This window comes from Strigops habroptila, chromosome 14, assembly GCF_004027225.2.
Source record: "Strigops habroptila isolate Jane chromosome 14, bStrHab1.2.pri, whole genome shotgun sequence".
In the NCBI taxonomy this organism is placed as follows: Eukaryota; Metazoa; Chordata; class Aves; order Psittaciformes; family Psittacidae; genus Strigops; species Strigops habroptila.
The window spans coordinates 365,828-381,321 of NC_044290.2; the positions used below are offsets into that span (position 1 = coordinate 365,828).

General features: G+C 54.8%; 1 protein-coding gene across 4 annotated transcripts in view; it reads left to right on the forward strand.

The window, feature by feature from the left end:
• Positions 1-307: 307 nt before the first annotated feature.
• The window catches only part of ARHGAP44 (Rho GTPase activating protein 44), a 30,803-nt gene continuing 15,616 nt past the window's right edge, over positions 308-15,494 (forward strand). For 2 of the 4 annotated variants that reach the window (XM_030506461.1, XM_030506462.1), the window contains exons 1-2: positions 308-519; positions 12,128-12,167. In XM_030506461.1, the coding sequence (XP_030362321.1) occupies positions 467-519; positions 12,128-12,167 (93 nt within the window). In that variant the 5' untranslated portion in view covers positions 308-466. Of the gene's footprint in view, positions 520-12,127; positions 12,168-13,253; positions 13,315-15,494 lie in introns of those variants that run through there. The other 2 variants (XM_030506463.1, XM_030506464.1) reach the window with 2 other exon arrangements.

Genomic DNA, 15,494 nt, shown 5'->3' on the forward strand with positions numbered 1-15,494 from the left:
CTCCAGAACATCCGGAGGGCTTTGTCTGAGCCCCCCAGGGCCCCGATGCCTTCCCTAGTGCGGGGGGATGCAGGAGGGTGCCGGGGGATGCAGAGGGGAGGGGGGGGTCGTGCCGGGGGATGCAGAGAGTGATGGGGGCGTGCTGGGGGATGCAGGGGCATGCAGGGGGGATGCCGGGGCCAGGCACACCCCCAGGTGCCCCCGGCCCTGCAGGTCCCGCCGGGGGGGCGCGGTCCCGGACTACATTTCCCATCGCCGCCGCGGCCGGGGGCGGTGCGGAGCGGAGCTGAGCGGGGGGCGCGGAGCGCGGCAGGGCCCGCGCAGGCGGAGGCGCGGAGCCGCGCGGGGGTATCGGGCCCACTCGGCTCGGCTCGGCCCGGCCCGGCCCGGCGAGGATGCGGGAGGGGCGGCCTGTGGCCCCCCGCTGCCCGCCCGCCTGAGGGGCGCCCGCGCCGCCGCCGCCACCATGAAGAAGCAATTCAACCGCATGCGCCAGCTCGCCAACCAGACCGTGGGCAGGTAGGGATGGGGATGGGGATGGGGATGGGGACGGGCCGCGCCCTGCCTGTCGCGCTGCATCTTCATCCTACCCGCTCCCTGCCTGCGCTGCAGCACCTGCTCCCTGCCTGCATCTCGGCCCCCATCCCACGCTCTGTCTGCATCCTGCCTGCTCCCTGCCTGCCCCACTGCCCCTAATCCCACCCCTTGCCAGCTGCTTTGCCTGCTTCCTGCCTGTGCCCTGCCACCCCATTGCACCTCCTTGCCTCTGATCCTGTACCCTGCCTGCTCCCTGCCTGCCCCACTGCCCCCGCCCCCTGCCCATCCCCTCATTGCCTTGGCTGCTTCGTGCCAGCCCTACTGCTCCGCTCCCTTCCTATACCCTGCCTTCCTGCCCTCTTCCTATTGCCCCTGTTCCTGCCCACACTCTGTCCACCCTACTGCCCCTGCTCCCCAGCTTGCCACCTGCCTGCACCACTGCCTATGCTCCCAGTCCTTGACCTTCCTGCTCTCCCATATGCCCCTTGCCCTGCTGCCTTGCCTGCTCCATGGCTGCACCCTCCCCACCCCTCTGCCCACACCATGCCCCGCAGCCTGCTCCCTGTCAGCCCCAGTGCCTGCACCCTGCCTGCCCCATTGTCCCAGTGCCCACACCTTGCCTCCTCCTGGCCCATTCCCTGCCTCCTCCTCTGCCTGCAGCCCCAGCCTACAACCTGCCTGCTTGTTAACCCCTGCCTGTCCCCATGCTCACACCCTCTGCCCTCCTTGCCCTGCCCCACACCTTACACCCTTTACCCACTACTTTCCTGCCTGCCCCTGCTCTCACCCTGCCTGCCCCATTGTCCCTACACATTCCCTGTGTCCCAGGGCTGGGCTGCAGGGACACTCACTGTCTGGCCACCCCAGCCCTCTTGCTGTGGGGTGCCCCACTGGCCTGCTCCCCTCAGCACCCGTGGGTGGCTCCCCCCAGCACCCATGGGTGGCCTCGCATGGGCTGGCTGGGAGATGGGGGGGACCATGCCCGTGTGCGCTGATGCACAACCAGGCCCAGGGTTTGGTGGTGGCTGTTGTGTAATTCCAGGAGATTTTGCAGCTGGAGGGGGGGAGGGATTTATTTTTTCCTTCCCAGCGTGGCGCTGGGCATCAGCACAGGCACTGCTGGGCTGTCGGGCTCAGCATTTCCTCCTGGAGCCAACCAAGGGCTTGGACTTCTGCTGACATCCCCTGCGTGCCCCCTCGCCATGTCCCCCGTGGCAATGGGGGCATCCTGCTGGCTCTGCATTCTCAGCCAGGCTGGTGGTGGTCGGTGGCGGCAGCTCGTGCCCGGCGTATGGGCAGGGGTCTGGGGTAGTGGCAGGGCACCGGCTGGGGCAGTGCTGGCTGGGCAGGAGTGCGATAGCAGGAACACAGTGTGAGAGTGTGATGTGGGAATGCGGTTTGGGAGCGTGCTGCGGGAATCCGGTGCGGGAGCATGGTGCAGGAACATCGTGTGGGATCATGGTGCAGGAATGCGATGAGGGAGCAAGTGCAGTGTTGGAACAGAGTGTGGGAAGACAGTACCAGAACACCGTGCGAGAATATTGAGGCAGGAACATGGTGCAAGAATGCAGTGCAGGAGCGTGGTTTGGGAGAGTGCTACAGAAATCCGGTGCAGGAGCATGGTGTGGGAATCTGGTGCAGGAGCACGGTGCGGGAATGCGGTGCAGGAGCACAGGATGGGAATTTGATGTGGGAGCACAGTGCAGGAGTGCAGTGCAGGAAAGCAATGCAAGAATGTGGTGCAGGAGCGTGGTACTGGAGCATGGTACAGGGAAGGTGGCACAGGGACGATGGAGCAGGAGCACTGGGAGACTGGCACTTGCGTCCTGTGGGGAGTGGCAAGAAGAGGCTGTTTTGGGGATGGATTGATTTTTTCCTTGCATCCGCACCAGGGCGGGTTTGCTCTCTGGATGCTCTGAGGAGGTTTGACATGTCTCCCAGCTGCGGCTGTGGGGCTGCAGGGGAGGCGTGTGCTCAGATCCCACCACTGCCACATGGGAGACATGAGCCAGGCACCACACGCGTGCCTGGCTTCGAAGTGGTGTCGCTGACAAGGTGCTGAGCATCTTCCTTCCCACATCCCCTGGGAGCGTGCGGGCCGTGCTGGGCTGCTGTCATGCCTGACTCACAGCCTGGGGAGTGGGAATGGCAGCCGCGGGGCTGGGAGCCCTTGGCCCCTGAACTCCTCAACTCCGCAACCCCTGAACCCCTAATCCTCTTCGGGGCTTGCCACAATGCTGGCTTGTGACGGGCTCCATCGGTGCCATGGCGTGGCTGCTGCCTGCAGTGCTACCTGTGCTGCCAGCTCTGTAGGCTGGGTTTAACGGGGATGGGGGTGTGTGGCACCCTCTTTGCTCAGTGCCGGAAGGGGACAGCTGGAGCCTCTGCAAGACTTGGCTAGAGCTCACGGATCATCCTCTTCCTCCTCCTTATCCGTCCTCCTCAGCGTGGGAGGCTCTGTTGGTCACCATTTGGAGCATGGGCTGATGTTTTATCCTTCTTCTCCTGAGCCATGAGCAGCCTTCTCCAGCCAGCTGGAAATTGGGAATAATAAAAGGATATAGGGAATAACTAATGGAAATGAGGAATAATTAATGGAAATAGGGAATAGCAAAAGGATATAGGGAATAATTAATGGAAATGAGGAATAATTGATGGAAATAGGGAATAATAAAAGGATATAGGGAATAATAGATGGAAATAGGGAATAATAAAAGGAATGAGGAATAATTAATAGAAATGAGGAATAGTTAGTGGAAATAGGGAATAATAAAAGGATATAGGGAATAATAGATGGAAATAGGGAATAATAATGGAAATAGGGAATAATAAATGGAAATGGGGAATAATAAGTGGAAATAAGGAATAATAATAGAGACCCGGTATACATGCAGTGTATCCCTTTGGTGTCTGAGGGGTGTTCTCTCCTTGCCCATCACCAAACCCCATGGGCCACCATCACCTCGCAGTGCCAGCACCCCAAGCCCGGGGCTGGGGACCCCTGGGGCTGGGGTCTGCACTGCGCTGGGTGTCCCTTGGCAGGGGGAAGGGGCACTAGGGATAGTTTACACGTGGTACTGGTGGCATCCAGCTGGTGTCACCCCTGCCAGGAGCTCCTGCTGCTGTCGGCGTGGCTGTGCTCCCCACACTGAGGAGCTGGGTCAGGACTGAGTCCCACAGGACATGGGGGACCATGGTGACATGTCCCCAGCTACCCTGCGGGGTGTGCACAGGGAGACAGGATGGGGGGGCTCTTCCTGGTGGCTTTTCCTGCTTTTGGTGGTGCAGGTTCCTTAAAAATAAAAAGGAATCAAAAAGGCAGCCGAAGGGAAAAACTCATCTGTAGGTCTGGGGGACAGGCAGGGGAGAGGCAGGGGACAGGCAGGAGCAGCCCTTTCTTTGTCCCTGTGAGGTGACTCTGCAGCTGATGGGCAGGGCTCAGCTGGGTGAGGGCTGGGGATGGGTCACGTTGAGGGTTAATGTTAGGATCAGGGTCAAGGTTAGGGCCAGGGTTAGAGTTAAGGTTAGGGTCAAGGTCAGGACTGGGGTCAGGGTTAGGATCAGGATCAGGGTCAGGTGAGGATGCTGAGTGCATTTTCTTATCTTTCCAAATCCGGTCCCAGCTCCATTTCTCAGGTGCTGTCACAGCCTTTGCTGTTCCCCTTGGGGTGCTGGGGCTGAGAAGGGACCTCCTGGGCCCTGGGGGAGCGCAGATCACCAGCATGCACTGGAGGGGCTGACATCTCATCATCTCGTCTCCTTTCGTTTCATTTTCTACTTTTTATTCATTTGTAGTTAATGTTATTTTATACTTATTTCTTATTTAATTTTATCTTCTTTTAATTCTTATCTTCATTTTACTTTTTCTATTTTTGATTTTTACTTTTTGTTACTATTTTATTTTATTATTTTTTATTTCAAAATTGTATTAAATTTTAAATTTTTATTTTTAGTTTAGTTGATTTTTTTACTTTATTGATTTTATTTCCTTTATTTGACTTAGCTCATTTCACATGATAGAAAGAACCAGGGATGCACATTCCAGCCCAGACTCGCGCTTAGTACCCGACCCTTGGGAATTTCTGCACTCAGCCTGTGCGGAACCATCATATTTATATCCGTGGGGTCGAAAAAGGGAAGAGAAGCCAATAAGTGGCTATAAAATGTTCTGAAGAGACTTTCTCAAAGCTCTTTTTCTTGTATTTCTCTCTCCATCTCACGGGGCCGAGCCCAGGGAGCTCCCACCCTTGTGTCGAGGTCACAGGATGATGGGTGTGAATGTGCTGCAGCACTCGCTCCGGCGCTGGAACAGCCCTGGGAATTTGCCACAATTAGCTCAATATGGGTTTTTCCCATCAGGAATAAAACAGGTGCTTGCAGCCATGTGCAGAACAGCATGGCTGGGTTCCCGGATGGCACAGCAGGTGATGAGGGACACCGAAGAGGATGCTGTCAGCTTGAGGGGTTGGTTTTATTCCCTCCTGGTCCTTTCTGAGCATCCCAAGATGTATCCCCCTTCCCGAGGGAGCACAGTGGCATATTGGGCTGGCCGTCAACTGGGGGGCTCTCAAGGTAGATGCTTTTCCAAGCACCAGGATGTTTGCATGTAAATATCAAGCTTTTAAACACCGAGGTTTTATTCCCTGTGCAGCAAGAATATTCTGCAAGAAAATAAGGATGTTTTATTCTGTGTACAGAATAAGGATGGAGGGAATAAAAACACTGCCTGGGATTTTTCCAATGGGATTTGCAGGAGGGAACAACATGCTTTAAATAGCTGGGTTCCATGTCTGCACTTTGGGGTGCCAGCAGCTCGCCATCAGCACATCCCCCCAGGCTTTTTGGTTTTGACGAGCGCTGCCGCCGGCAGCATCCTGAGGATATTTTTATCCTCCTGGCAAGGCGGCAGCGCTGACAAACTGCAATATTCGTGGAGCGGGCTGTAGGTTTCATCCTTGGGCCAACAGCTTCAGGGCCTGGAGCTTTGCTGGGTTCCCTCCATGATTTTCAAATCAGGACTGAAGCATGGTCAGGATGCAACCGGGGCGGGAGGTCCCTCTGCCAGGGATGAGCCAGGAGCAAGGAGCAAAGGGCCCTATGCATCCCATGCTGAAGGCATGCTGATGCAGACAGCTTGCAGCCAGGAAAGGGGCAGAAGATGAGAAAAAGAGGCTTTTCTGCCTTTAAAATTCTGTCCCCTATTTTGGTCTGATTGCTGTGGTTTTCCCAGCAGTCAGCAGGACTGACAAAAGCTGGACCAGTCCTTCCGTGCCTGTTTCATCCTGCTTTTCCAGCTTGGCCCAGCGAAAGCCAGGCAAGCTGCAAGGGGCTGAGCCCTGGCACTGGGCCTGCTGGGGGGGCATCACTGCCCTTAGCCGTGGGTTTGGGACACAGGGACTGTCTCTGCAGGTCCCCCACCAGGTCAGGATGGGCCCGGGCAGTGCTGGAGGAGGTGCTGCTGGGGCTGTTTCACCATGTATTGCTGGATGCTGCAGCTCAGAGTCATCTCTCTGGGGGATTTGAGCAGCGATTTGAGGATATAAATATTTGACGTTTCACTTCTTGTCTGTTGAAGTTTTTCCTGGTGAAAAACCCGCAGCTCTGTTTGGCCTCAGCCGCCTCTTGGTTATGCGCTATCACGCTGTGTGTCCCCAGGGATGTGGATTGCTCAGACGGCAGCAGAAGCTGGGGACAGTGCAGTCCTTAGACCAGCATCTGGCCCAGCGATGCCTGGCACTTCCAGGGCTTGTCTGGATGAGACCTGAGGAGCTTTCTTCTCCCTCTGGCACATGCGACAAATGCTCAGTGCCTTATCCAAGTTGTGTGGTTGAATGTCACCAACCTCACCTCTGAGCTTGGGGGAGGCTCAAGGACCTTGGCTGTTCCTGCAGGTACCAGCCCCCAGGCACATGCGACAGCACCGGAGGGAGGCACGGGCAGGACTGGGATGGAGTTGGGCGCCATCCCTGAGCTCGTGCGGGACCTCGGCACAGCCCCAGCCGTGGGAGTCAGCGCTCCTGGCACGGGGTGGCCTTGGTGGGTTCTGCCGTCTCTGCCTCACGCACCTGCGAGGCTGGTTTTAGGCTGGAGCAAACAGAAACCAGGGGAACTGGCTGGCACCAGTAACTAAATAGCAATGAAATAGATGTTTGCGTGGTTTTTGTGTTCTGTAGTGTACTATGAAATAGTGACAGGCATCCTGCAGCAAGTGGGTGGCCAGGGGTGGGGGTGAAAGGGATGTTTTGGGGAGGAAGTGCGGGCAAGAGGGTCCTTGGGGCACCATGGACACACGCTGCCTCTGGGGTCACATCCACCCTGGGTGAAGCACTGCCCACCCTCAGGTGTGATGGGTTTCCCATTCATAGGGAAATGCTGTGAAATCTCTGTCATGTCTTGAGCTTTGCTGGCTCAGGGTCAAATCCAAGGCTGGGAGCTGGTTGCCTTGGGTGATTTGAGCATCAGAGGGCGATGGTGGTGAGACATAGGGTGGGCACTGGTGATGGATGATCCAGATGGAGATGCCTGGCATCAGGAGATGGTTTGCTGTAGGTCCCCAGGTCAAGGCACTGCAAGCTCATGTAGTGTTTATTTTGAAATCAACTTAATTTGCTCAATTGGTGTTGATTTCTGCTGGCAGCAATTAGGGTTTTTTTCAGAAGCGAACGCCTGACCAAATTGTAGCTGCATCCCCTGCTCATTTGCTTTTCACCCTCCGTATTAATTATCCCTTTTCTCCCAGCTGTTTGCAGGGATGTGAGTGTCTGGTGCTGACTGAGGCTGAAGATTGTCTGTGTTTGTGCTGAGAAAAACAGCTCTGGGGTAGAAACCTGGAGAGGAAGGAGAGGAGAGGGCTTTTAGTTGCCTAAAGGAAATATGGAATGAAGTGTTGGAAGCTGGTGATCCTGGCTGCCTCTCTATGGGATCCTCCAGCAGGATGTGTGTAGCTCATAAGCATGAAGTTTTGAGGAATTAGGGAAGAGCCAGGGAAACTGGGGGCTCCCTGCACTCCTCTCTTGGGTGCTGCTGTTTCCTGAGGCCACCTTGCATGAGTCTGGTTCCCTGGGGAGGTTGTGTCCCAGCACGGGAGCCTCAGCTGCATCCGCCTAGGGAGACACGGGAAGGGAATACCCACGTGAAAATGATCGTGTGAAAAGAATTGCCCAAAGCTGATACTGGCTTCAGCAGGTGCCTAGAGGAGATGTTCTGTTGGTGCCACCAGCTGCCCTGAAGGTTGAGCCCTGGGATGCTCCAGCCACCAGACAGACCCTTCCCTGGACTCTGCTGCATGCATCAGACCCTTAAGCATTATTTGTGGGTCTGGGGTTATGGGGTGAGCACAGAAGAGTCCTGAACCCTGCCAGGGCATGAGGAAGGGCAGGCTGATGTAGTCCCCCAGCTGCCCCAGGACACGGTAGCCTGTGTCATGGGACAAGGAGGGGGGAATGGGGGTGCTGGAGAGGAACTGGGGAGTGCCAAGAGGGACTGGAAAATGCAGGGAATGGGCTGGGGAATGCCAGGAGGGGCTGGAGGATGCTAGAGAGGAACTGGGGGGTGCTGGGGATGGGCTGGGATGTGCCTGGAGGGAATGGGGGGTGCCAGGAGGAGCTATGGGATGTCTTGGATGGGAGCAAGATACCAGGCTAGAACAGGGAGAGCATCTTTGCTGGAGCCAGACATGCTTCCCAGCATCAGTCATATCCAGACTGGTTCCTCTTGATGCTGTTAATGGGTTTCTGTCGGGTGAGGTTTTGGAAGCACCTTTGTGGTTTGGGCTCCAAAGTCCCACATGGTCTGAACTAAGCACTTGAGAGCAAACTGGGAGCTGGGGCTCCTGCGTCCTGGGGGGTTTAAGTGAGCAGTCCTCCCCAGGGATGGGAAGGCAAGGCCAGGGAGCTGGGGGAGGCAAGGGGACCCACACCCATCCACGGGTGTGATGCTGAGCATGATCTGGGGAGGGAGCAGAAAGCACAAACCAGAAATGCTTGTTGAAGAGGAAAGGCTGAGCCCACTGAAGATGCTTTGCCAAGATTCTCACAGAGGTGCTGCCATCCTGCCCCAGAAAAGGCATTGGGATGATATTTCTTCATCCCCCAGGGAAATCTCTTGGTACCAGAGAAGTGGCACTGGGTCACCAGGGTCTCCTTGAGCATATCTGAGAGCCGATACTGGCTCAGCACCCAGAAAATATCCCCCAAGCAGGACGGAGCCTGGGGTGTGCAGGGAGCCTCCATCGCCTCTTGCTGCCGACCATTGTCTGCTGCAGGTTTGCTCATAAAACCAGATAAGCTCCTGTAAAACCATATTAACTTTAAGCTGAGAATTCAGAAACATAAGGAATATAATGGGATTTTTCCTGGTGGCATTGGCAGCATGGAGCTGCAATGCAGCACGACGTTGGTGCAGGAGGAGGGTGTTATTTTTTAGTCTTTACATGCAAAGTGTCCATGAGGGGCAGCTGGGACCGGGCTTCATGTGGGTTTGGAGGTACCGCTCGGTTCTCACGCTCTGGATGATTTGCAGGTTCTGCAGTGCTGTTGATGGGAGCAAGTACAGGGACGAGGGAATTATTTTGATTTTTTTTGAGCATTATGGAAAATTAGTAAGTTGCTGTGGGTGGGGTGTCAGGACACCAGCTGCCCCAGTGCAGCTCGGGCGCTGGGCTCCTGCTGGAGCTCTTTGCCATGGCTGCTGGTGGCATCACTTGTAGGGTCCACGTGTCCAAAGGCAGGAGACTTGTCGCGTGCTTTGGCTTTGCAGAAACACCCTGTGGTGGCTTCTGGGGCCATGTTTTACCCCATTCTGCAAGTCAAGGTGCAGGAGCAGGGTGATGCCTGGCTCCAGCTGGCAGCTTGTGGCACTAGCAGGACGTGGTACTCAGCTCCTACTGCTGTGAGCAACGCTGGTCCTGCCACATGCCCATGCCACTGTTGGTGGCTGAAGCATGTCTCCAAGACCGTGCAGAGACCCCCATCACAAGCAGAAGGCAAGGAGAAAGCATCTTGGCTCCTACACATGCCAAAACCAGGCAGGGAAACCCATAGAATCATGGAATCCCAGGCTGGTTTGTATTGGAAGGGACCTTAAAACTCATTTGCTTCCAACCCCCTGCCATAGGCAGGGACAGCTTCCACTAGACCAGGTTGCTCCAAGCCCTATCTAACCTGGACCAGAGCCAGATCGGGACTGCAGGGGGGGTCTCCCCAGAGCACAGCAGAGGGGGAGAATCCCTTCCATGACCTGCTGCTCACGCTCTGGGGGTGCAGCCCAGCACATGGGGGGGTTCTGTGCTCAAGTGCACACTGAAGCTGGGTCATGAGGATCTTCTCATCACCCAACACCCCCAAGTCCTTCTCCTCAGGGCTACTTTCAAAGTCTCTGCCCAGCCTCTATTTGTGCTTGACCTTCAAGAGGTTCGCACTGTTCTATCTCTCCAGCCTGTCCAGGTCCCTCTGGATCCCACCCCTTCCCTCCAGCATGTTGACTGCACCACACAGCTCAGTGTCATTGGCAAACTCACTGAGGGTGCTCGATCCCGCTGTCCATGGCGCCAACAAAGATTCTGAACAGAGCCTGTCCCACCCTGACCCGTGACTTCACTTGCCACTGATCTCAATGTTCCTGTGGCATGCCCATTGCTCTGCCGTGTCCCTGAGCGGCTGTGTTCGGTGGCTCCAACAGCCTCTGCTTCTTCCTACCCACGGAAAACTGCAGCCCTTCCCCCCCACCATTTTAGAGACAAATTAATCACTGACAGGCTCCTCGACCTGCATAAGCATCCTGGGATGTAGCAGAGCTGGGCAGTGCCTGTGCTGGGCTCTGGCTGGGGGAATGCTCTTTGTTAAAGCCACGGAGGAGTCTTGCACTGAGGATGTGCTTTAACACAGAACAGGGCAGGATTTTTGTTGTCTCATTTGAAACGTCATTTTTCAGCTTCCCTAATGCATGCGTTGGTTTGTGGCTGCTGGGAGATAGACCTACTGGTGCGGGACCATGGGGTGGGCAAAACCCATCCGTCAGCCCAGCTGGAAGAGGAGAAGACAAGTAAAAGAAGAGAAGACAAGTGAAAACATCACTTTTGGTGGATGATGGTGCAAGAAAGGGAAGTCTTTCTTTCTGGGAAGTCTAAATTTCTGGGGTGCAGAGCAAGAGGCAGGATATGTGCCGGTGATGCCTGCACGTGGGTGTGCGATGTTCACCTGCATTCCTGCCACTTCCTTCTCCTTCAGGATGCTAAATCAATCTATCCTGGGCTGGGGCAGGGAAGTGAGATGGTCATTGTGGCTGTGCTGGTGGATATTTCCAACCCTGTCCATAAATGATATGCAGGAGAGGAGAAGAACCTGAGCAGCCCTTGCTCCTGGGCAGCCAGCGCATCGCTTGTGTGTCATGTGGAAGATACGATAATGCATTCATTTAAATAATTTTTTTTTTTTTTTTTAACAACTACAGTTAATTGGGGGTCGTTTTTAAAACCAACTTGAATCAGACTCTGGCACAACTTTCATACACAAACTAGATTTAATGCAGTTAATTTACACTTTTTTTAAGTCTTTGGATGTGGTGTATTTGCAGATGAGCCCATAGCCCAAGCCCTGCCCTGGCTGGCACTGCTGCTGGGCTGGGCTCACTCTTTGAACCTTGCTCTGCCAGTGCTTCCTCCGATTTCCCACTTTTTCTATATTTGACTCAGTCTTTCAAAGCTGAGAAACCAGCAGAGAGCAACCAGGGCTCAGGCAATAAAGGTACTTTGTTAAGAAGGGTGAGACCACTGAGCTTTCGTTTTTTGCTAACAAACCTTTATGGACTAATTAGCTAAGCCACAGCTCTGCCCAAGCACATCTTGACAGAGGTCGTTTTTCAAAGAGAGATGAGGCACTGAAGCTGTAAAAAAGCCCTGAGAAGATGAATAAATGATCTGGGTGTGATGGTTTTAATAAGCTTGAGCAGATCTCGTGAGGAGCAGCACAGGGGCTTGGCAGGCAGGATGCTGCAGGTCTGTGCATGGCTGAGGGGGGTGTTGCTGTGGGTCTGTGTTTCTTGCATCTGTGATGCTCCTTGCTATCAAAGACAGTGGATGGATGATACAAGCTCTGGAGTGGTAAATCCGGCTCCGAGGAGCAGCGGGGAGGGTGATGACGAAGCCCCAGCAGCTGCTGCAGATCCAGTCGGCTGTGTCCAACTGAAGAGGCTCAGTCGTGCAGACGGGTTGTGTCCTTGAAATCCTCATCACTGTCATCCATCGCGCAGCACAGCCCAGGGTCCTGCTTCCTTCCAGTGCTGCCTCCCTCTGCAGCATTGCCTGCATCCTCCTGGGGATTTAGCATCCCTGCTCTGGTGGGGATAATGGAAAAATAAGGGGGAGATCAGGGGAGGACCCTAAACTGGTGTGGGATGTGGCATGCTCACAGTAAGCTGTGAAGATGCTCCATCCTTTGCTTATTTAGAGGATGAGGTGGTGGCTGGTGGGACCAGACACCCTTAAATCACTGGCTGCATCCCAATGGAAAAACACGTTTAGCAGTTCCCGGTGCTGCAGCATGCAGCCATGTGTGCCAGACCCACATGCTTTGTGTTCTTTCTTGTCTTGCAGGGCTGAGAAGACAGAGGTTTTGAGCGAAGATCTCCTGCAGGTGAGGCCCTCTGCAGCCGGTCTGACCTGTGCCTGTGGGCGCTGGATGTGGCAGCGGTTCTGTGCTGGTCGGTGCCACAGTGTCCTGCAGTGATGAGATGGGCTGGGAGGAGGAGAAGGGGGTTGGGAGCGTGAGAAGCGGCATTGCCTCCCTCCCACATGCCATCCCAGCCCTTTCCCAGCCTGGTTCTCAGGTCAGCTGGAATCGGATCCAGTTTTGTCTCTGCCAGGATGGCAACCTGATACGGCTGGACAGATTGCAGGCGGGTGTCTGAGGATCCTATCTCTGCTGCAAAACCTGCCCTGGGGATAAGATGTGTGACAGCAGGGTACAGCCCCCAGAGCTGATGGTTGGGAGACTTCAGCAAAACAGCCCAGGCCAAAAATCCTCACGTGGTGCTGTGGAGCATCGGCTGTGCTTCCTACACACTCCAGGGAGGGAGATGGCTGAGGAAGTGCCAGCAAAGGGACATGAATTCACAAATCCATCACTGAATTTATGAGGTTTCTAACTCACAGGTTGTATAAATCATTGGGCATTGATGAGCAAAGCAGCCGCCTGGCAGCAGCGAGTGTGCCCAGCCCTCCCCCTCCATCACCGCAGGCATCCCCTGGTGTCAGCCGGTCTGGCTGCTGCTGGAGGCTCAACACCTGGGGCTTGGAAAAGTGCAAGCTTTTTGGTCTAAGTTGATGTGTTTGCAGCTTGGGAATTTGGTCTGTGCTATTGCTGTCAGGTAGCAGATTCTGCAGAAACAGCCAGAGAAGGTATGAGGATGCTTGTGGCAGGAGGCCATGACCTGCAAGTGACAGTAGCTGCAGAGTGACTGTTAGCTCTTTCTGGCCACACTGTCCTGCCTGTGTTGCCCTCAGTTGGACCTAATGACCCTGCTCCCAGCACACATCAGGCTTTAGCAAGAGCTGTGTGTTAGCCAAAAATATGGAAAGGGTTTGAGTGAGCCATCACTAGAGGGGGTGAGACAAAACCACGCTGGAAGGGGGTGCAGTGAAGCTGTTTGCAAACGTCCCAGCGGGGCGCAGAGGGCAGCAGCCTGCAGCAGTTAATCCCTCCCTCCTGTTGCTTTGCCAGGGATTCAGCAGCTGTTTCCATCGTGGCTGGGACCAGTCCGACCCATGCAGCGGGGAGCAAGGTTGGTCACTGGCACTGGTGAGAAATCACTGGTGGAAGTGGCTACATGGGCTCCCAGGGCATTGGTGGGTTGGTTTGTTGTTCGGCAGCGCTGTCCTTGTGGTGGCATCCCAGCCACCAGCCTTTGGGAGTTGGGTTTTTTTCACAGACTGGTTTGGGTTGAAGGGACCTTAAAGCTCATCCAGTTCCAACCCCCTGCCACAGGCAGGGACACCTTCCACTAGAACAGGTTGCTCCAAGCCCCTGTGTCCAACCTGGCCTTGAACACTGCCAGGGATGGGGCAGCCACAGCTTCTCTGGGCACCCTGTGCCAGCACCTCAGCACCCTCACAGGGAAGAACTTCTGCCTCAGAGCTCATCTCAGTCTCCCCTCTGGCAGGTTAAAGCCATTCCCCTTGGCCTGTCCCTACAGGCCCTTGTCCAAAGCCCCTCTCCAGGTTTCCTGGAGCCCCTTTAGGCACTGGAGCTGCTCTAAGGTGTCCCCTTCAGGAGCCTTCTCTTCTCCAGGCTGCCCCAGCCCAGCTCTCTCAGCCTGGCTCCAGAGCAGAGCTGCTCCAGCCCTCGCAGCAGCTCCGGGGCCTCCTCTGGCCTCGCTCCAGCAGCTCCACGTCCCTCTTGTGCTGTTGCCCCAGAGCTGGATCAGGACTGCAGGGGGGGTCTCCCCAGAGCGCAGCAGAGGGGGAGAATCCCCTCCATGACCTACCATTCACGCTCTGAGGATCAGCCCAGCACACGGGGGGGTTCTGGGCTCAAGCGCACACTGAAGCCGGGTTATGGGGATCTTCTCATCAACCATCACCTCCAAGTCCTTCTCCTCAGGGCTGCTCTTAATCCTGTCTCCTCCCAAGAGATGGAGATCTTCCTTGACTCACCACCAGTGTTGATGGCAGGAATGGGCAGAGTGCAGCAGTGACATGCCCTGGTCCCCAGGGATGGACAGCCCCAGCAGGACAGAGTGCAGGGGAGCTGAGCACTCGCCACTACCAGCAACCAGAGAAAACGTCAATAATGAACCCTTTTTGTTTCAATTTTAATTTTTGGTGTTTCTGCTTGCAAGCTCTGAGGTCTCCATGGCCCTTCAGCACTGGGAGTCAGACCCTGCTCCTGGAGCCACTCAGTGACATCCCAGCACTTGGTAGCATCAGTGCTGGCACCATCAAGGGCATGGCTGGCTTCGGCAGCATGGCACAGGGGATTTTTACACCTTTTGGAAATATTTTAGTGGGGAGGGTGGTGGGTGCTGCCTTGTCTGGGTGCAGAGCGAAGAGTCACTCATGTTGGCAGGGGTCTGTCTCCAGGGATGGTGGGGAACCCAAACCCATCCAGGTGTGTATCTAGTTACCGCCAGCTTGGTTTCTCTAGATAGGAGTGCACCCATATATGTGCCCCTCTGACCATCATACCCCTTGCAACATATACACAGATGTGTGTGTGTATATATAATTTATATAATTTTTATATGTACATACACATTCCATCTCTATGTTGAAAGGAACACGTATATGTTGCAGGGATGGCAGAGGCTGCTCTACGTCAGCCAGGAATCATGGAGATCTATTATTATTTAAATATATATGTAATATTTTTATAGAGATTATATCATTCTACATAAAACATTACTAAGATATATATCATTGTAGTGGTGGGGGGTGGCTCAGCTCAAGTGCTCGTGAGATGCCTCCTGCCTGAAGGACTTGCTGCAGGCTCAATGGTTTTCTCAGGCAGGGAGTAGTCATTTTTTCCCCCAGATAATTTAAATATTTCTGTTTTCACAGATTATTTCCCCAAATGTTGAGGTTTCCATGCTTTCCCTATGTCTCTCAGCTTTGGTTTTCAGCAGATCTTGGTTGCTGACATTTAATGACTTGTCTCACTGAGTTTGGGGATGAACTGCTTCATTTAATCAATGCAGAGGCAATAAGGCAATTTTTAGCCCGAGGTTAGAGTATTGGCCAGTTTGGTTTGTGGCAGGGCTCAGCTGGGACAGACACCTCCTACCCTCACCCCGGGGGTACAAGAGCTTTGGGGGCTGGTCCCATCGGGTGATCAGCCTCCCTCAGGGGATTAAGATGGGGCAGCATCAGTCTGGTGAAACCTTCCCCTGCTTAAAGCATCCCTGCTCTGGAAAGGGGCTGGGCTCTGGGGCTGTTGCATCTGCTGCAGTGACAATTGAAATCATTT